The sequence below is a fragment of the Octopus sinensis genome, linkage group LG2 (assembly GCF_006345805.1).
Source record: "Octopus sinensis linkage group LG2, ASM634580v1, whole genome shotgun sequence".
Classification (NCBI taxonomy): Eukaryota; Metazoa; Mollusca; class Cephalopoda; order Octopoda; family Octopodidae; genus Octopus; species Octopus sinensis.
This window is the reverse complement of record NC_042998.1, coordinates 188,579,339-188,601,162: the sequence shown is the minus strand read 5'-3', so window position 1 is coordinate 188,601,162 and position 21,824 is coordinate 188,579,339. Positions and strand designations below refer to the sequence as shown.

At 35.8% G+C, this 21,824-nt stretch overlaps 1 protein-coding gene across 1 annotated transcript in view; it reads right to left on the bottom strand.

Annotated features, from left to right (window-relative positions):
* The window catches only part of LOC115229190 (proto-oncogene tyrosine-protein kinase receptor Ret), a 280,998-nt gene that overhangs the window by 7,252 nt on the left and 251,922 nt on the right, over window positions 1–21,824 (bottom strand). Inside the window, exons 22-23 of the mRNA XM_029799591.2 lie at window positions 3,323–3,419; window positions 2,718–2,817 (exon numbers count right to left, since the gene is read on the bottom strand). Coding sequence (XP_029655451.2) covers window positions 2,718–2,817; window positions 3,323–3,419 — 197 coding nt within the window. The remainder of the gene's footprint in view (window positions 1–2,717; window positions 2,818–3,322; window positions 3,420–21,824) is intronic.

The window sequence follows — 21,824 nt, the reverse complement described above, 5'->3', positions numbered from 1 at the left end:
ACGGGTCGGGGTAAAGATACCTACTAAACTTATCGTTTCTAATTGTTTAAAAAAAAAAGATATAAAGGCTAGACAGTAATAAACTAACTTTAAATAGAGGCTGATTCGAGTGTAGAAAGGAGCAAGATATTTTTATCGCTAAGGGTAATATAGATCCTTCACAGAAACAAGAAACAGATGATAAATAATGAAATGGTGAGTTTTAACACTGCATTATTTCTAAATGATTAATTTTATTTTTCAATTTCTGATAGCACTTTCTTCCTTAATACATGCAACTACAGGCCAAAATGCTCGTTTTCGCAGTTTTCTAAAAACTGGCTCTGTGGTAAGTAGCTTGCCTACCAACCACATGGTTCCGGGTTCAGTCCCACTGCGTGGCAACTTGGGCAAGTGTCTTCTACTATAGCCTCGGGCCGACCAAAGCCTTGTGAGTGGATTTGGTAGACGGAAACTGAAAGAAACCCGTCGTATATATGTATATATATATATGTGTGTGCGTGTACGTTTATGTGTCTGTGTTTGTCCCCTAGCATTGCTTGACAACCGATGCTGGTGTGTTTATGTCCCTGTCACCTAGCGGTTCGGCAAAAGAGACCGATAGAATAGGTACTGGGCTTACAAAGGATAAGTCCCGGGGTCGAGTTGCTCGACTAAAGGCGGTGCTCCAGCATGGCCGCAGTCAACTGACTGAAACAAGTAAAAGAGTAAAAGAGTAAAAGAGAGATACCATCAAGGCCATTGACACTCTTTGATTAGCAAACTGTATATTGCCATCACCAGTGTGTTTCCCCATTCTAGACAGATTTATAATCTTCACTCACAATATCACATTATTGCCATACAGGTATTATATAACTAGTCATTCTTGACTAATCATCCGCCAAGATCCTGATTTCCTGAGACAACCGGTTTTTGTAGAAGAAATCAGGGCGGTTTGTCTGACTTCAAATTTTACAGCAGACGACAATTACCAGTAATTTATTTTATTTGGTTTATATCGCATTGTGCTAATCATGCAAGCCAGTGGAGGTGCAATGGCCCAGTGGTTAGGGCAGCGGACTCGCGGTCATAGGATCGCGGTTTCGATTCCCAGACTGGGTGTTGTGAGTGTTTATTGAGCGAGAACACCTAAAGCTCCACGAGGCTCCGGCAAGGGTTGGTGGTGATCCCTGCTGTACTCTTTCACCACAACATTCTCTCACTCTTACTTCCTGTTTCTGTTGTACCTGTATTTCAAAGGGCCGGCCTTGTCACTCTCTGTGTCACGCTGAATATCCCCGAGAACTACGTTAAGGGTACACGTGTCTGTGGAGTGCTCAGCCACTTACACGTTAATTTCACGGATCAACCGGATCAACCGGAACCCTCGTCGTCGTAACCGACGGAGTGCTTCCCAATCATGCAAGCCATCATATATAAAGACTGGGTCTTTGAATTTGTTTCTAACACATTTGTGATAATAATACTCGTTCATTTCATTCCGGCATCAAGCTAGCTGTTGGGCTGCATGTTATGTGGGACCCTATGTTGCAGTGGTCGATCAACCGGCTGGAAAGAGTAGCCAAATCTTCCTCAAACTACATCTTAAAGCTTAAAAGAAGGGAATATTTTAAGGAACACAATCCTGTAGACATTCTATCCAGGTGAAAAACGTAGAGGGGTCACGACATGAATGCTTTTGAACACACGTTCGCTTCATCAGAATTTCCTACTCTTGTTTCTCTTCACACACACACACACACACACACACACACACACATACACACACACACATACACACACACACACAGGTGTAGCTTTCTTCCCAACCACATGGTTCGGGGTTCAGTCCCACTGCGTGGCACTTCGGCTAGACTTTTCTTTTTGTATCTCAACGTGGTCAGAAATCCGAGTGTCAGCGTTTATACCACAACTTAAGAACTCAGTTAATCCTTTTGCGGACTACAAAGAAAATAGTAGATTACAGTTGTTTGGAGGAGATCAATTTAATCCATGTAGCACTGACTGTACTATAAATAGCTATTAGCAATTAATGTATATTCAGAAAAATAGCGTAACTGACCCCTAATGAATAGGTCATAAACACCGAAACATGTCAGGTCACTCTATTTTTTCTTGCTCCAGGGAGGAAAATGTGTGGTCAAGCACAGTATCTATTTTTTAGTGCTGCTGACATATGTATTTACACAACAGTTGGGTAAGCCTACTCGTATATTATTAATCTTCTTTCTGTGTAGTGCTTTTAGTAATTAATGTATATATGTATATGTGTGACTGTATATGTGTTTGTGTGTGCATTTATACGTACAATCACATATACTATAAACTTATATATACTATAAACTTAATTTACTCTCGCTAAAATTATAACTACGTGAAGAACAGTGCGAAACAGCCGTAATCCTAAAGCTGTTAGATGATCATATTAATATATTAATCTCTCATACCTCCTGTTATTTTAGTGTTTATATATATATATATATGAATAATCTTGATTCTCTTTAGAAGTATGCCTGTTTGTTCATACGCGCACGCTCACTCGCGTGCGCACACACTGCACTCATATACACATGTACACACACACACTTACACACACACACGCACACACACACACGCACACACACACACACACACGCACACACACACACGCACACACACACACACACACACACAAATTACCCGCTAACTCAGTGAATACTAAATGTTATTTTTACCGTTCTTTCTTGTAAAATTTTATCAAAAATATTGGCCAAATCGTGAAAAGATGGTCTTTCTTCGGGTTCGGTCTTCCAGCACTTTTGCATTATAGCATACCTGAAACAAAGAAATCATAATAGATATTGATAACGAAATATTTGCAACAGGAACAGATAGATAGATAGATAGATAGATAGATAGATAGATAGAGAGAGAGAGAGAGAGAGAGAGAGAGGGGGGAGGAAGAACGAATACTAAGAATTCCAGAAACATTTTAAACATGATGTTATTAATTATTTTTTCTTTTATCATATATTAAAATTTTATATTTTGTCAAATCCCCCACACAGTTCAAAATACGCCACATAATCAATATATTTCTATAGCTTTTAACATCAATGATACCTCAAAGTTTTCGTCTCGTACACATCCCATATTTTCTCGTATTAAAACTGATCTGCATACATTACCAGAGATAATCTATATTCTATAAGTTTTAATATCACTATCATATTTTTTTCATCTTATCGAGAATCTATATTTTGCCATATCATCAAGAATTAATTTAGATAACAAAATAATAAAAATAAATATTAAAAACAGTAAATTACAAATGAATTACATTTCATCTGGGCAATTATCAGGCTTGTCCATCCTGTAACCAGTTTTCAATAAGGATAGGATTCGGTCAGAGGAAATTCCAGGATACGGACTATCGCCTGTAATGAAATAAATTAGATAGTTTGAAGATGCATAATCACTAATGTAAGTTTATGTAAGCAAGCGTGATGGCTTGAAAACATTTTTGCTTAAAAGTGAAGATATGTGATTTTAAAAATTGAGCCCATAGCATTAGAATATAGACTGGGGTTTTATGAGGTTTTTACACATCTAAGCTCAATGCGTTTGATATTTGAATTTGGCGAAACTATGATTTTGTCCCTAAACTTTTATGAAGATAAATGATTATACGATTGTAGATTGGTATAAATATGCCTGTTTGTTCATACGCACACACACTCACGCGCACACCACACACACTCGCGCGCGCACACACACACACACACATACTGCCCTCATATACACTCCTATACACACGTACACACACACACACAAACTGCACTCATATACACTCCTATATATACGTACACACTCACACACACACTGCACTCATATACACTCCTATACACAAGTACACACTCACACACACACACTGCACTCATACACTCATATACACATGTACACACTCACGCACATGCACACACACACACACACACACACACACTCACACACATGCACACACACAACACACACGCACACACACACACACAACACACACGCACACACACACACAACACACACATACACACACATACACACAGGGTTCTGAAATGATGCACATGACAAAGTTTGTGATTCTCAGCAAAATAATCTTAACATGGATCAAACGTGAAAAGATGGGTCGCATTTAGAGCAGCTGAAAGACTGAATAACACAATCGGAAACGGGCGCTGTATCTGCCACCAGCGATACAAAGTCAGACAGCACAAACAGACTTACTCATCCCATCACAACCTATGTAGCTAAATCGTGAACTCTAACATCAGAAGATAAACATAGACGAGAACTTTTTGAAGGATGATGCTTGCCGTCTATATTAACACTCATAACAAGACAGGCGTGGAAATTCTTCAACGAAAGCAGCGATTCACATGACCATTACTGAGGTAATAAGAAAACAGGATAAAATGTTTCTACCATGTAATGATAAAGATAAAGCCATAGAATAGCTTTGGAGCGCTGCGACATTGCCTTTCATCCATTCGGGGTCGATAAATTAAGTACCAGTTACGCACTGGGGGCGATGTAATCAGCTTAATCCGTTTGTCTGTCCTTGTTTGTCCTCTCCGTGTTTAGCCCCTTGTGGGTAGTAAAGAAATAGGTATTTCGTCTGTCTTTATGTTCTGAGTTCAAATTCCGCCGAGGTCAACTTTGACTTTCATCCTTTCGGGGTCGATTAAATAAGTACCAGTTACGCACTGGGGTCGATGTAATCGACTTAATCCGTTTGTCTGTCCTTGTTTGTCCTCTCTGTATATAGCCCCTTGTGGGTAGTAAATAAATAGGTATTCTGCCAAAATTTCCCAAATCTCAAACCACGTGATATGCAGCTAAAGATGTGATTCACTCAGATTCATGAAAACACTGGTTTACTGCTCGCAAAGAGCTTCACGCAGAGTTTCTGATCGAAGAAAGTAGTGGGGGTTCAGTTAACTGGAGAGAGAGCAAAGGCTGGGAGAGAGAGAGACACTGTGATGGAGTTAAGAAGCTTGCTTCGCTAACACGCGGGTTTCGAGCTCGGTCTTAGTGTGCGACACCTTCGGCAAGTACCTTTTACTATAGTTCCAGGCTGATCAACGCCCTGTGAGTTGATATGGTACACGTAAACAAACACGTAAACAAGCTGAATCTTGTTGTGCGTGTGTGTATGTATCTGTGTACTTATACATGTATGTATGTATGTATGTATGTATGTATGTATGTATGTATGTATGTATGTATGTATGTATGTATGTATGTATGTATGTATGCATGTATATATGTATGCATGTATGTAGACATGTACATCTGCACATATGTGTGTGCGTGCATATATGTGTATATACATGCATATACATCCATGTACATATGTACACATAAGAACAAATACACACGTGCGCATACACACGCATGCTTGCACATACATACGCTGCTTATTTTTCAATGCACACGTATATTACTACCCGATTGATCTGGACTAAATTCGAGTGGAAGCCTTGTTTCTGGGTTGGAAAGCTGTCTCATTTTCTGTTGGTAAAAAATTCTAGAAACAAAAAACGACATTCATGCATTCATATGTACATGTCCTCTCAGTCACTCCTATTGCGATATGAATGTAAAGTGTAACGTATTCATTTGAAGCTGTTAAGAACAATGCAACTTTCTTTACTATTTCCACATCTTAATTTTAGTACGCAATGCTACTTTTTCTCCCGCGGACCGTTAGCTATAATACCCCTTACAATAAAGTAAATAGAATCCACAACTATTTTGGTTTTATGACTTAATCTCCACCTGGTATTTAGTGAATAGAATATTAAATACATCATCGCATGAAAAAGATCCTTATGTACCCTTATGAGTACTAGATGGAGAATGTTTAATATAAAAAATAAACCAATTTAGAAACCTGTCTTCATTTAATATGGAAAAAAGTCAATTCATTTTTCGTCGTGACTATTTGACTTACATCAACACTATGAATGGAAACGTATTGCAGTAGCTTATGTAAAAAAAAAAGTATGTGAGATCAAAAACTTCTTAAGGGATGGGCACACCGTATTTGCCCAGGGCTCTCACGGACATGGGGTCCAATGTTAGACTATGTATGCTATATTTTGCTGTCAGCAAATAAATATACATTGCTTTGCCCAGGGATGGGTGATAGGATTCATAATGCTATTTGGATGTCTCTGCATAGGATTTTGAAGGGATTACTGCATCCAACAACATCCATAACTCGGTGAGTTCGAAAGGACTTTGAAAGGAAATGTATAATTGTTGAAATTATGTTGTCGGAGTAAAACATATCAAAAGCTAATCATATGCGTATGATGTAATCACTCGTTTCTCCATAAGAAAAAGTTTCTTCGGAGACTGGTTTTCTTTGTTGTATGGGGAAGTTGCGAGTAGTGAGTCAAGATTCGTGCATAGTTTTGATTTGATTAAAAAACTTCGATACTTCATCTTAGATAAATAGATGAACTTCACATATTTACGTTCCTGTACTTGTTACAAATATATATATTGAGTTACAACCAATATGTAGCGTCACAGTTGGACTTTTGAAAACTTTTGAAAAAGATATAGTACAGCTTTTAGATTTGTCATTAGTATTATTTACCCATTCACAATAAGAATAAACATAGCAATTTATATGTGTATAACATTTCATTTGCATAAAGGAAATATTCAAAATAGAAACAGGAAGTCAGCCCACTTGAAATTTATCTCAAATCTGCAGCGCTTGTCTTATAATCAAAACAGTATCAGTTATAATATGAAATACAATAATATGTTTTATCAATAGCTATATCTTTACAAAACAATTATATATGACATCAGAATAAAAGAATTGAAATATGAGTACTGACGTTTGACTGAAAATAAAAAAAAAAGCTGTCGGATCAGTTAAGTTGATTTAGTTATTCAGTTTATAAAACTGAAGTGGTCTAGCAAGCAGTTTACTGTCGTTAACATATCGATAAGCACCCTGATAATGAGCAAAAAGAGAAACATTGAAATAAACAGTTCCGTAACAAATAAACAAATAATCTATAACTGGTGAAGTATTGTTAATATCTACTCTCCAATTATTAATACCTAGCTTTAATTCTTATCGACTCGCTCTGATTCCATTTATATTCACTGCCTTGTCTTATGAGCGCTGAAGTACCTATTTCCTTTCCACTGAAGTAATTTATCAGCCGATTTGATTTGACACAAAAAGGTAAACCTGCAGCCGGATGTATTTTTTCAAATACTTTTCGAACCATTTCTTTCATTGATAATCATTAAAATATAATTATTATATATTGTTACTTTCAGCATTTCTTAGTTATGTCTTCTTACCTATACCCAAGTGGTGCTAAATACAAGGTCTCCAAACCAGTAACTATATTTGACAATAGTATTGCAAATAAATAAATTAATTGATAAGTAAGTATTAGAACAAGATTACTGCCCAAGTAACAAAATAGCATAACACACAAATTTATTTTATATGAATAATTAACTCTACATGCAAACAATTGAGAATAGTATTTAGAGGAGATAATGAAAACTGTAGAGTGCTTTCATGAATAGTTATTTAATTCTATGCGTAATTGTCATAACTGCAATTTATGGTATATACCTGAAATATATATATATATATATGTATATGTATGTATATATATATATATATATATATATAAATTAGAAAAAAACACTTTTTATCAATTCAATAATAAAAGATTAAATTACACCATCTAGAAAATTACATATACAAAAATTAAATATAAGATAAAAAGTATAACGATGATTAAGTAATGTGCAAAATAATAAATAAAACGTATATATTTTTTATTTTATTTTTCTATAATATGTAATTTTCTAGATGGTGTAATTTAATTTTTCATTATTGAATTGATAAAAGGTGTTTTTTTTTCTAATTTATATATATATATTATATTTTGTGAAATTTGATTTAGTATTTCTAAATTGAATTTTTTCCCCTGTAAGTTTGGTATAATATTCTCTCATATTATTATTATTATTATTATTATTATTATTATTATTATTATTATTATTATTATTATTATTATTATCATTATTCAGTAGTTATTTTTATAGCGTGCTTTCACTTCATACCGAGCACAGCTCTGTGTGCCTGGGTATGTGCCGTGATTTGTTGTGATGCTCTGATGGTTTTGTATGGAAAGTGTTCTGCGTAGGATGTGTGCAGTGCCTAGTAGTGCAATTCTGTATGTTATATGTGTTGTAAGTCCTGGTGTTTTTGTTATGTATTTGTCTGAATATTTTTTTATCATGCCTAATGCACCTACTATGATAGGAATTGTTTCTGTTTTCAGATTCCACATTCTATTACCTCTATTTCCAGGTCTTGTATTTTGAGAGTTTCTCCATTCTTTAGAGACACGTTGTCATCAGCCGGTATTGATACATCAATTAGAAAGCAATTTTTTTCTTCATGATCTCTGACAACTATATCTGGTCTGTTGGCCTTAATTTCTTATCTGTGTGTATCGGCATATCCCAGAGTATTGGTTGCTTTCTCGTTTTCTGTGACCTTTTCTGGTGTGTGCCTATACCATCTTTTTTCTGTTGTTATTCCATAATGTTGGCATAGCTTCCAATGTATGTAGGTTAAACTGTCATGTCTGTGAATATATTCCTTCTTAGCCAGGACTGGGCAGCTAGAGATAATATGATTTATTGTTTCTTGTCCATCTCCACATATTCTGCAGTTACTTGTATATTTCTTTTCATTACATGTTTTGGTAATTCTGGTGGGGAGGCTTTGGTCTTGTGCTGCAATTAAAAATCCCTCTGTCTCTGCTTTGAGTCCTGAGCTTCTCAACCATTGCTGGGGTTTTCTTTGTCTATTTCTTTTGCGTTTAGTTTAGTGCAGTATTTACCATGAAGGGGCTTTTCTTGCCATCGTTTTATCATGGTTCGTGCTGTTCTATTTTTAGTTTGGATTTCATTTGTTTTATAGCTTTTGTTGTTTCTTCATCTTCTTCTTCTTCTTCATGTTTATTAGGTGGTATGATTTCTGTTGTATTTGTCAGCTTCCTTAAATACTGAGAACAGTTTTTGTTTTGCTCGTGTTTTGCCGCTATCTGGATCAGTTTTCCTTCCTTCTGAAGTAGATATTTTTGCAGTCCTATGGTGGTTATTTTATAGTAGTTTTCCAGCTGTATAAGGCCTCTACCACCTTCTATACGTTGTATATATAGTCTTTCTATGTCAGATTTTGGGTGATGCATCCTAGATCCTGTCATTATTTTTCTTGTTTTCCTATCTATTTTGGTCAGTTCATTTCGTGTCCAGTTAAGGATATTGTAGCTGTAACTTATAACTGGGACAGCTAAAGTGTTGATACCTATTATCTTGTTTTTAGCATTGAGCTCTGTTTTTAGTATTTATCTCACTCGTCTATAATATTCTTTTTTTATTTTCTCTTTCATTTGTGTGTGTGTGTCTTTTCTAGTTAATGGATTCCTAAGTATTGTAAGTTTGGCTTTGGTCTAATTCTTTTATTTCATGGTTTTATCTAGTGATGTTGTTACTCTTAACTAGTTTTCCTCTTTTCATGGTTACTTTGGCGCATTTTTCTAATCCAAATTTCATATCTATTTCTTCTTCTTCTTCTTCTTCTTCTTCTTCTTATTCTTCTTCTTCTTCTTCTTCTTCTTTATTATATTATTATTATTATTATTATTATTATTGTTATTATTATTATTATTATTATTATTATTATTATTATTATTATTATTATTATTATTATGTATATATAACATACTCTCAGACATGTTCATGCATTTAATACACGCCCCCACAGAAAATCAAGCATACACATGCACCAACACACACGAGTAAGTGCACGCGTGCGCGTGCGTGCGTGCGTGCGAGTGTGTGCGTGCGTATGGTTTATATACAGTGACATATATGGTTTCCTTTTAGAGCAAACTGGAGACCTTCCTTGCTTACTTCAGTCATCAGACCGGCTGCTTTATACTTAGTAACAGCCGACGATAATGAATGAGAAATCGAGATACCTGTGAGTAAAAGGTGTAGGGGCGGTGACTCAAATTTTCAAAAAGATTCTGTTTACGTCCCTATAATTATTTACACTATGTATAGAAATTGAAATCTAAAGATGGCAGCTCAGATCTCCATAGTTGGATTGTCGATAATTATTATGATTAAAAAATGACTCTTTTGTAAAATGCGTTTTTAACCATGTCTACGTAGGTTCATATTAGATGTTTGATTAAAAATAATTTGTTGATGTTATGTTCTATTAAAGGATCCTCGCACATTCCCATATAACTTTTGTCATCGATTATCAATAACATCAGGTTAGCATGCTACGGATATTTCATTGGATACTTGATCCAACGGGCAGCATTCTGCATTTCAGCATGCGTAATCTGAGATTATTTCCTTCAAAGCTTTGTTAGCAATAAACTAACCAGTTTGGTTTTTATCTTTTAAATTGCTGTTTTAATTTCATTTAATACGAAAGGAGTGATTATGATTAATTGTGGGTAATTTCATAACGAGTCTCCAAATGTTGCATATAGAAAACCAAGTCTCTAAATTTTGCTTAGAGAATACTGGATCTCCAAATGTAGTTTATATCCACAGAATATCATGAAGGATTTTGTTGTGATTAAAAGAATGTTAATCTTGCAATGTCGAGCTTTAATATTTAGAGAGAAGGTTGGGCATACAACATTCCTCTCTTTCTGGATATTTGTTGATTTTTTATTATGTTTTCCCACAGGATGTATGAAGTCTTTACTTTGTGGCAGCTATCTGGCAGAGCTCAACGATAATAACCAGCCACTTTATAGGAAATTTCTTTAAAAAAAAATAAAGTTTTAGATTCTTATACTAATATTGGCTATAAGATTTTAAAAGCAATGTAAACGAGTTGGAAGGGCTGCATCTGAGTAGTTTTTTCGTGGGTTTATTTGTAAGTATTGGAATCTAGTTCTAGAGAAACATTAAGCCATCAAGTTGAGTTAAGTTCGTGGCTACCGTTAAGGCGATGAAGTTTTCCAGTAGATGAATTTGCATTTGTTATATCTTTAAACCTCCAATATCGTGGTGTGATCTTGTCGACGATAGATAAAGAATACATTGTAACAGTGTTATAACAATACAAAATAAATTTTTCCTTCGCACTAGACCACTGGTGACAAAGAATTTTTCTATAAATATTTTTTGCTACCCTAAGGTTTTTTAATTTATAAACAATATAAACAAAACAGAAAACATAATAAATAAAATACACAGATAAATAAACAAATAGAAATAAATAACTATATAAGTTTTTTATTTATTTATTATTATTATTACTAGTATTGTTGTTATACATACAAGCATATGTAATGATAATAATAATAAGTGGATGAACAAAATAACAATAAACAAAAACAACAACAACAAAAACAAATTACATGAACGTATATAAACAGAAGATACAAATATTACAGCCCCCCCCGCACACACTAAATAAACACAGACGCACATAGAGATATAAGCATGCGCAAATGAAGACATACAATAGAAATACAAAATGGTTGACGGCTAGTAAGGAGAGACACAAATAAGAAAGAAGAAAACAAAGGACCACTGGTGCGGTCACAGGAGTGTGACGAAAGAACTCTGGTCGAAATAAGATTAAGATTAATGTAAAAAATAAATAACACTGAAGCAAAGTAACACCAAATACATAGTGCGTGTGTTTTTTATTGGCTAAACTGGCAAAATGACCATTCCGAAATATAACGATATCTGTTTCAACACACGACTTCACATAAAAAATCTTGCACAACAAATATATAAACGTATTATATATATATATATATATAATATATATATATATAATATATATATATATATATATATATATATATATTATATTTATATATATATGTAAGCTATAATAATGAAGTCAAACCAAATAGTGATATTTTGACTTCATTATTGCAACTTACACAACTCGATGCCAGTACAAACTAGCCCGTATAGATATCTCCAATGGAATAGTTTGTTGTAGTTGATTCGAGGCGAAAATTCGAATACTATGCACTGGATCTTAGCATAACTGGAAATTGAGTACATAAACATTGAAGAAGAAGAGAAGTGGATGTAATATTGGCCATAGATGAGGCTGAATGAGGTTGATATTCATTACATGAAGCATGAAAAGCCCTCATACTGAAAGCGAAATTTTATGTTACGAAAGATGGCGGAGTATCATTTGTGATTTGAATTCTGGTTACAAAAATCGTTGATTTTGATAAGCATGAAGGTTCAAGTTCCAGAAAGTTAAAACAGACTCTGTTAAAAATAAGTGTTTACATACCTTCCCGGTGAAGAGTATGTATTCTTTCCTTTCAATACTAACACAACAGACGCACACACACACACACACACACACACACATATATATATATATATATTACTTACGGCCGAAATGGATGCAAGCTAATACGGGTGGAATTGAATCTCTGGAAGCAGAGTAACAGAACAAATGCCGCGAAAAATTCACTTCTCTACATTGCTCAAACAGCACTGTCAATTCATCTTCGAAACATATGTGCGCAAGCACACTCACACACACACACACATGCACACGCACGCACACACACACACGCACACGCACAACTACATATATTTCTACACATATATGTCTATGTATGTGTGTGTATAGATATATGTAAGAGAACAGCGTATGTCAGATATGTGGATAAACATTTTAAAAATTTTTTCTTGGCTCCTTTGTAGACCCCAATTTTGTTCGTTTGGCTGTATGTCCTTTTGATGTACAAAGAAGCCAAAGAATAGTCAGAAAAACATTCTCAGAAGTAATAAAAATGGAATCTGGTGTAGGTATTGGAGAAAGACAGAAATAGATTATAAAGAGAGACTTATGGTATATTAATGACAATTCTAAACAGTAATATTTATTAAGGCTACCCTCAAAAGTTAACCCGCCTATAAATTTAGGAAGGTATTAAGCAAAACAAAACTTAAAATCCAAGTAGAGGAAAAGTTAAGCGGTTCTATTTGATCATAGGTAAGATATACCATTTCAAAAGGGCCACTTGTATCAGCATCAAAATTGCATAGTGTGCAAAAAGGTATATCTTCAAAGGTATATCTTAAAACTAGAAATATAGTGTACCATGTGACATATGTTAGATGATTGCAATAATCTCACAACGACTTTGTGTGTGTGTGTTTGTGTGTGTGTGTAGGGAAATTTAGGAGAAGCATATGAGAGAGATCACACTTGCGAGTATAAAGAAAATAATCCAATACCAGCACCCTTCTAGCAAACATTTCTGTATCTCTCTGTCTGTCTGACTGCATAATACATACACACATACACACACGCACATACAAACACACACATACACACACGCATAAACAGACACACACACATATATTTTTAAAAGAAATAATTAAGATTCATTTAAATTAGTTACTCAAATTGAGGCACCAAGTCAGTCCGGTATTATTCGCACAGCTCGAAGTTAGGTGAATAAGAAGCAAATAAGTAACAAGGATGTCCAGGTATTAGGGCATTACAGCCGTTTCAAGCGGTTCCATTTAATCCATTAAATGGAGCCGCTTGGTATATATATATATATATATATATATAGAGAGAGAGAGAGAGAGAGAGATAGATAGATAGATAGATAGATAGATAGATAGATAGATAGATAGATAGATCGATAGATAGATAGATAGATAGATAGATAAATAAACAGATAGATAGATAGATAGATAGATAGATAGATAGATAGATAGATAGATAGATAGATAGATAGATAGATAGATAGATAGATAGATATACTACGTATGTGGGAAATTCTGTCTGTCTGTGTGTTTGTGGAGTTGTTAGCTAATTCCTCCTACATCGTTTGATCGATTTTGATGAAACTTGACACGTGAGTAGAAATTGAAAAAATCGATAATAGAGCCCCTGGAAGGAATCCTTATATACATCTAATATATTTTATTTAAAAAAAAACAAGGGAAATAACCATTCGCACCTGGAAGGATCCTTATATATAGTCAAGGGAAATAACCCATTCATTTTCCTAAATTATTTTGTAATAAGGAAATTGAGTATGTTTAGTTCTTAGTATTTGAACTGTTAGTCTTATTTTCGCAGTTTATCCATTACAACCCTTAAACAAGTAAATAGTTTTTTTTCTAGGCGCAGGAGTGGCTGTGTGGTAAGTAGCTTGCTTACCATCCACACGGTTCCGAGTTTAGTCCCACTTCGTAGCACCTTGGGCAAGTGTCTTCTACTATAGCCTCGGGCCGACCAAAGCCATGTGAGTGGATTTGGTAGACGAAAACTGAAAGAAGCCCGTCGTATATATGTATATATTTGTATGTGTGTTTGTGTTTGTCCCCCCATCCTCGCTTGACAACCGATGCTGGTGTGTTTACGTCCCCGTAACTTAGCGGTTTGGCAAACGAGACCGATAGAATAAGTACAAGGCTTACAAAGAATAAGTCCTGACTGAAACAAGTAAAAGAGAAAGAGAGAGAAATAGATCCATTTATTTCGGTTAGTGACTTATTCACGAATATACCAATACTAGCGCCCCTGAGTGTAATATTCTCTATGAACGCACACAAGCCCTTTTCAGAGTTATTTACTTTCAATTATTATTATCTCATATTTGATGAGATAGTAACAATTTGTACTATTAATAACATTTGATGAGATAACTGATGAGCCTGTTACTACGTAACATGCTTCACGATTTTAGTATATATACCTTATTCGTATTTCCTACTATGTTCTGTATACTCTGGGAATGCAGCATTAAAGCCCTTTACTGCAGTTTCTCTATCTTCAAGCATTTCAACTCATAGATTTTATTGGAGCTATCCTCTTTCTGTCTTCACATTTAACCCCCCACCCCTCACCCAATGGGAAATTTCTACCTACTAAATGTGAAGATATTCTCACATGACTTCCCTTTTCCTAGATCACGTATTTGAAACTCTAACTTATCTGTGTTTAGTATAAAGAACGCCACCAGGAATATTTTCTCTCACCCATTTTTGTTCAAATGTAAAATCCAACATATAAAAATGTATATATGTATATACATATATATATGTATATATATATATATATAATATATATATATATATATATATATATATATATATATATATGTATGTATATATATATATGTATATATATATTATATATATATATATATATATATATATATATATATATATATATATATTATATAATATATATATATAAGAGATTATGGTGTCATTGAGACCCAAGGGTGTCAGGTAATGCTGAATAAGTGCTATAGACAGACCATAGTTAAGCTAGATTCTCTATTGTATCACATCGAAACTAACTATGACTTAACTTTTCTTTTCACAAGGTTTCCGATGAAGGGATGTTATTAATTAATATCCTAGAAACAGCTGTAAGACCTTCTATCTATAAATGCTCCAATATCTATACAGTCTTGGTTTTTTTACCTCATTACGCAAAAAATTCAAATATATACATATATATATGTATATATATATATATATATATATATATCTTGTGTTGTGTATTAATATGCTGATTTGTGTGTACATCCCATTGCCCATAATCAACAATTTAGCAGTTGTTTGTGTTACGGAGTACCGGAAGCGAGACCATATTGTGCCTTGATGGTATACTTTACTATATATTATAGACTGGAATACACGTTGTCGAATGCTGCGTAACCAGCATCACTTAAAATTGATATAAGTTACGCAGTTGTGCTCATGCAGTGAACGAAATCCAATGACAACTAATCAGACACATCATACATTTTAGATAGTGAACAAAAATATGAAAGTGTATGTGTCATCTGAGTTGAAGTTGAGTGTCACGGTAAATATCTATCTCGATTTTGAAAATATCACCTACCAATGCATATTGCTAGTTTTGTTGACAAATCGTTTTTAGTTTATTTGCTGTCCACTTTTACTATGATGCTTCCTTGTCAAATTAAACGCATATAACAATTTCGTCAATTGATTTCTTTACTTTATTAAGACTCGATGAAAATGTTATGATGGAACTGTAAAGCACATGATATTTGATATTGTATTATTTATGTAGACGGTGATTCATAATGTCATTGGTGGCTATTGTCATAACAATCGGTGCCTTTTGATCTAACTGATATATTCATAAATTAGCTATGTTTAAGTGGCTAATTTTGAATACTTCATACACGATTTATATATCCCAAGTTTATCAAATTCAATGTTGTAGTTTTAATATTGTACAATTTGTATGACCAAACTGCAAGAACTCTAAATCCTAGGTTAACTGCTTGCGTCTGAGCCAGATTTGTCAGGTGTCATTTTGTCTCTGTTTTCTGCTTGTACTTTCTGTCAAACTATGATATAGGACTTGATATCGACTTTACACCAATCATCTACTTGCACCAAAATTCGCTCCTTTGCGCCACTTGGGCTCAACTTTCCTCCCCGCCTCATCTAACCTCCTCCCCTCGCCTCTCTTCCCCTCACACCTACTTACTCCCACCTCCTCTTCTCTCTTTCTCCAACTCCTACTTCTCTTCACTCCTACTCTCCTTCTCTCTTCTCTTCACTCCTACCCACCTTCTCCTTCCCCCTTCATCGTCACCCCTCTCTCTTAAGCCCACCCCACCCCTACACATTCCACCCACCATCCCTAACCTCCCCCATCCCACTCCACCCATCCCTTACACCCACTCCCACAGAAACCACCTCTACCCCACCCTTGCTTTCCCCCCTCCCCCAACACCATCACACCACACAACACACACTACACCATACGCCACTATACCTATTTCTTTATTACCCACAAGGGGCTAAACATAGAGGGGACAAACAAGGACAGACATAGGTATTAAGTCGATTACATCGACCCAGTGCGTAACTGGTACTTAATTTATCGACCCCGAAAGGATGAAAGGCAAAGTCGACCTCGGCGGAATTTGAACTCAGAACGTAACGGCAGACGGAATACCGCTAAGCATTTCGCCCGGCGCGCTAACGTGTCTGCCAGCTCGCAGCCTTATACACCACTATAGCACACAACACACCACCACGCACACATCGGCACTGACCACTTCCCAGACCCACATATTCACACCTACACATACACACACGTCAAGATCACCAGCCCTCTTCCACACGCACTTACAAACTCTCTTACACACACGCACGCGCATCTCCATTTTGGGATCACCACTACTTTATTATCTCCCCTTCTCCCTAGCTTTCCTATGTGACCTTTCTGTCCAGCATTCGCCATGATAGATTGCTAGCCACTACATATTATTTTCTCTCCTTGTTTCTTTCTGTGTTCCTTTCTGTGGAAGAGCGTAGGCTCGAAACGGTAAAGACTTTTTCACTTCCCAAGCGTTGTACTAATACATCTGCTTGTTGTCTACACCACCTGTCTTCGTCTTTTGTTTATTTGTGAATTCTCCCTCTCTCTCTCTCTCTCTATATATATATATATATATATATATATGTATATATATATATATATACATGCATATATGTAAACAAACATATACACAGGCACACACACACACACACACACACACACACACACACACACACTACACACACACACACACACACACACACACACACACACATATATATATATATATGTACACTCATACACATGTATATGTGGGTACAGGACGTCGCCAAACAGTGAACAACATGAAATACGAAAGCAAATGAGTCCAGTACGCAAACAATGAGAGAAACAAATGGAAAACAGGACAAGTAACATAAATAACGACCCTTCGTCGGTTGTCGCCTGTCCATCTACTCCTCATTTCGAGCATTGAACGACAATATGAGCCTTCGAAGACAGTTGCTCACGTACATGCCAAAATAAAACTTGTGACTTATGGAAGGTCAAAGCTGGGAACTAAAACAGGACAGTGGAAACAAACATGGAGGGTCGTTAGATCTGAATGAGGGTAAAAATGGCGAATAATCACGCGAGGAAGAGAAAGATGGACGATGGTCACGTGTGAGCAACAAGAGAGAGAGAACGGAAGAAAGAGGGAGAGAGATAGAGATAGAACGATAGAAAACGGTGAAGGGGAGGAAAAGGGAATTAGAGAAAGGATGAGAGAGAAAACAATATAGGTTAGAGTCGCATCAAAAAAAGATAAAGATATCTTAGACATACAAATAGCTAGTTAGCTAGATAAATAACACATATGGGCTGAGGTAACCGAGATGGGTCGGTAGGGGTCAATACGCAGTATATACTATTTCTGTGAAAATGTTTACTCTTAATACGCCTGGAGAAAACGCTTTTTAAAATTTATTTTTACATATTGAAGTTTTTCTATTTATCAATAAAAGACACGTCTTAACAGCCTATCTGTGTTATGTATTCTTCACCACACTCGGAACCTTTCCTGAGTGGAATACCCCTGCCGGAGTATACCCCTGTGTGACTTCATGTATTCGTTGTGTATTTGGTAAATATTTTATTTCTTTATTGCCCACAAGGGGCTAAACATAGAGGGGACAAACAAGGACAGACATTAAGGGATTAAGTCGATTACATTGACACCAGTGCGTAACTGGTACTTAATTTATCGACCCCGAATGGATGAAAGGCAAAGTCGACCTCGGCGGAATTTGAACTCAGAACGTAGCGGCAGATGAAATACCTATTTCTTTATTACCCACAAGGGGCTAAACATAGAGGGGACAAACAAGGACAGACATAGATATTAAGTCGATTACATTGACCCCAGTGCGAAACTGGTACTTAATTTATCGACCCCGAAAGGATGAAAGGCAAAGTCGACCTCGGCAGAATTTGAACTCACAACGTAACGACAAACGAAATACCGCTAACGTTTCCGCCAGCTCGCCGCCTTCGTATTTGGTAAATATTTATCAATGTGTGCATAACTGGACGGACGAATCAGTATTTATTTTAGTAAGTACGTAAGTGTCCGTCCGCCCTGTTAATTCATAGGTGTGCTATCCCCGACTCTACCTTGGTGCCTTTGTTATTTAAATACCTTGATTCTATCGGATCCTGAAAATTTAATATATACATGTGTGTGTGTGTGTGTGTGTGTGTGTGTAGGGGTTGGGTGTTCATAACATAATTCAATTCATTGATAAACTATTCATAACATTAGTGAGCGATTCATTCGTTCGCATATGAATTGCTACTAACGTAGCTTGATAACAACATGACCGACACGAGGAAATGTCAGTTTCAGAATCTAATCGGGCATATGCTTGATTAGACCCCAAAACTGATATTTTCAGCGCTTTAAAAGGCCTTGAATTGGACCCTATCTGCATTTCGCTTAATACTTTTGTAGTCATGCGTGAATATTGTATTATTTCCTTTGCTGTGTGTTTGTGTAAAATTTCGATACCTCGAGTAGTGTTAGCGCCATAAAATACAATACTACCCAGATGCATCAGCGAAATAATTCCTATTCATGGTTGAATAATTCCACCTGACTCGCTAAAGATTTAGAGGAAGAAACTAAAGCAAAGCAATCCAAGTTTTCCTTCTCTATACATATAAACCTTTACCTGTATAAAAATCAATATATTGAATATTCACATAGTTTATTAAACTAGTGGATCACTTTGCTATATATTGATCCGCTGATGAAGTTTTACATCTCCCAAGTTTGTGACCGGCGTAAATTGTTTTCCGCTGTTAAACTCATTAGAAGGAAATTGCTGACAGGACTGCTACTTGCCAAGAATATGCTGTCGGCTTAACTGGCCAAAGGCTCTTCCGTATTTTTTCATCGCCGTTGGAAAACTGTATTTAAGACGATTAATTCTAAGTCGGCAGAGATGTAAATTGGAACCATGTGGCGATGGCATCCACCACTGTAAATGGCATTAGCAATGAATACATGATTAATGCTTTTGTTAAAGGAAAACACTATAATGAGAAGAAACTCGTGCTGGTCTTGAGTGGGCTCGGCCAGACTCAGTTCAGTAAAATTGGCAAAATGAATAAATTTGCATGCAATATAGAGAAATTAATTTAACATGTCAGCCAGCTCCCTTCGCTGGAGAACAAATGAAAAACGTATGAAAAGACCGTAAATAAAAGCGAGAGAGGAGAATGGATAATGGTAGAATGTTTGTGTGTGTGTCTGTGTGTATATGTGTGTGCGCGCACGTGTGAGCGTGTGTGTGTTTGTGTGTGTCTGTGTATTCACATATATTTTATATTTAAATACATAAAATATACGTCAATATACGCATTCGCAGAATACGCGCACACTCAAATATATAAAAGCGTTGTGTTCTGAATTAGTAGTTCTGAGCTCCAGTTTTGGATAGACATGGGACCGTCAGCTTTTAGACAAGTTTCTCACACTTCATTAAACCATATTTTTTGCTAGGGCCTACGATTTGTACTCCTACAAATACTCTTTTACTCTTTCACTTATTTCAGTCATTTGACTGTGGCCATGCTGGAGCACCGCCTTTAGTCGAGCAAATCGACCCCAGGACTTATTTTTTGTAAACCTAGTACTTATTCTATCTGTGTAGTAAGTAGCTTGTTTACCAACCACATGGTTCCGGTTTCAGTCCCATTGCGTGGCACCTTGGGCAAGTGTCTTCTACTATAGCCTCGGGCCAACCAAAGCCTTGTGAGTGGATTTGGTAGACGGAAACTGAAAGAAGCCCGTCGTATATATGTATATGTATATATATGTGCGTGTGTGTGTTTGTGTGTCTGTTTGTCTCATCCAACATCGCTTGACAACCGATGCTGGTGTGTTTATGTCCCCGTAACTTTAGCGGTTCGGCAAAAGAGACCGATAGAATAAGTACTAGGCTTACAAAGAATAAGTCCCGGGGTCGAGTTGCTCGATTAAAGGCGGTTCTCCAGCACAGCCGCAGTCAAATGACTGAAACAAGTAAAAGAGTAAAGAGTAAAGAGAGAGTATATATAATATATATATATATATATATATATATATATATACTCTCTCTTTACTCTTTACTTTTTTATAATTTGTTATACATTTAAATAATTTAAATTAAATAATCTTATGTATTGGTTTAAGTTTTTCATTGTATGATTTGCCTAATAGTGGTTTTGTCTCTAATTTAATATAATATAATATTACTATAAAATTGGATTCAATCCTAAATCTGATTTTTCCCTGTAAGTTTGGATTTATTCCCTAATATTTATTATTAATATATATATATATATGGAGTGGCTGTGTGGTAAGTAGCTTGCTAACCAACCACACGGTTGCGGGTTCAGTCCCACTGCGTGGCATCTTGGGCAAGTGTCTTCTGCTATAGCCCCGGGCCGACCATGCCTTGTGAGTGGATTTGGTAGACGGAAACTGAAAGAAGCCTGTCGTATATATGTATATATATATATATGTTTGTATGTGTGTGTTTGTGTGTCTGTGTTTGTCCCCCTAGCATTGCTTGACAACCGATGCTGGTGTGTTTACGTCCCCGTCACTTAGAGACCGATAGAATAAGTACTAAAAGGTGGTGCTCCAGCATGGCCGCAGTCAAATGACTGAAACAAGTAAAAGAGTAAAAGAGTAAAAGAGTATATATATATATATATATATATATAGAGAGAGAGAGAGAGAGAGAGAGGTAGATAGATAGATATTCTTTTCTTTTCGTTCACATTTTCCTTTTCTTTTCTTTCTTCTCTCCTTCTTTTCTCTCGTCGATGCAATAAA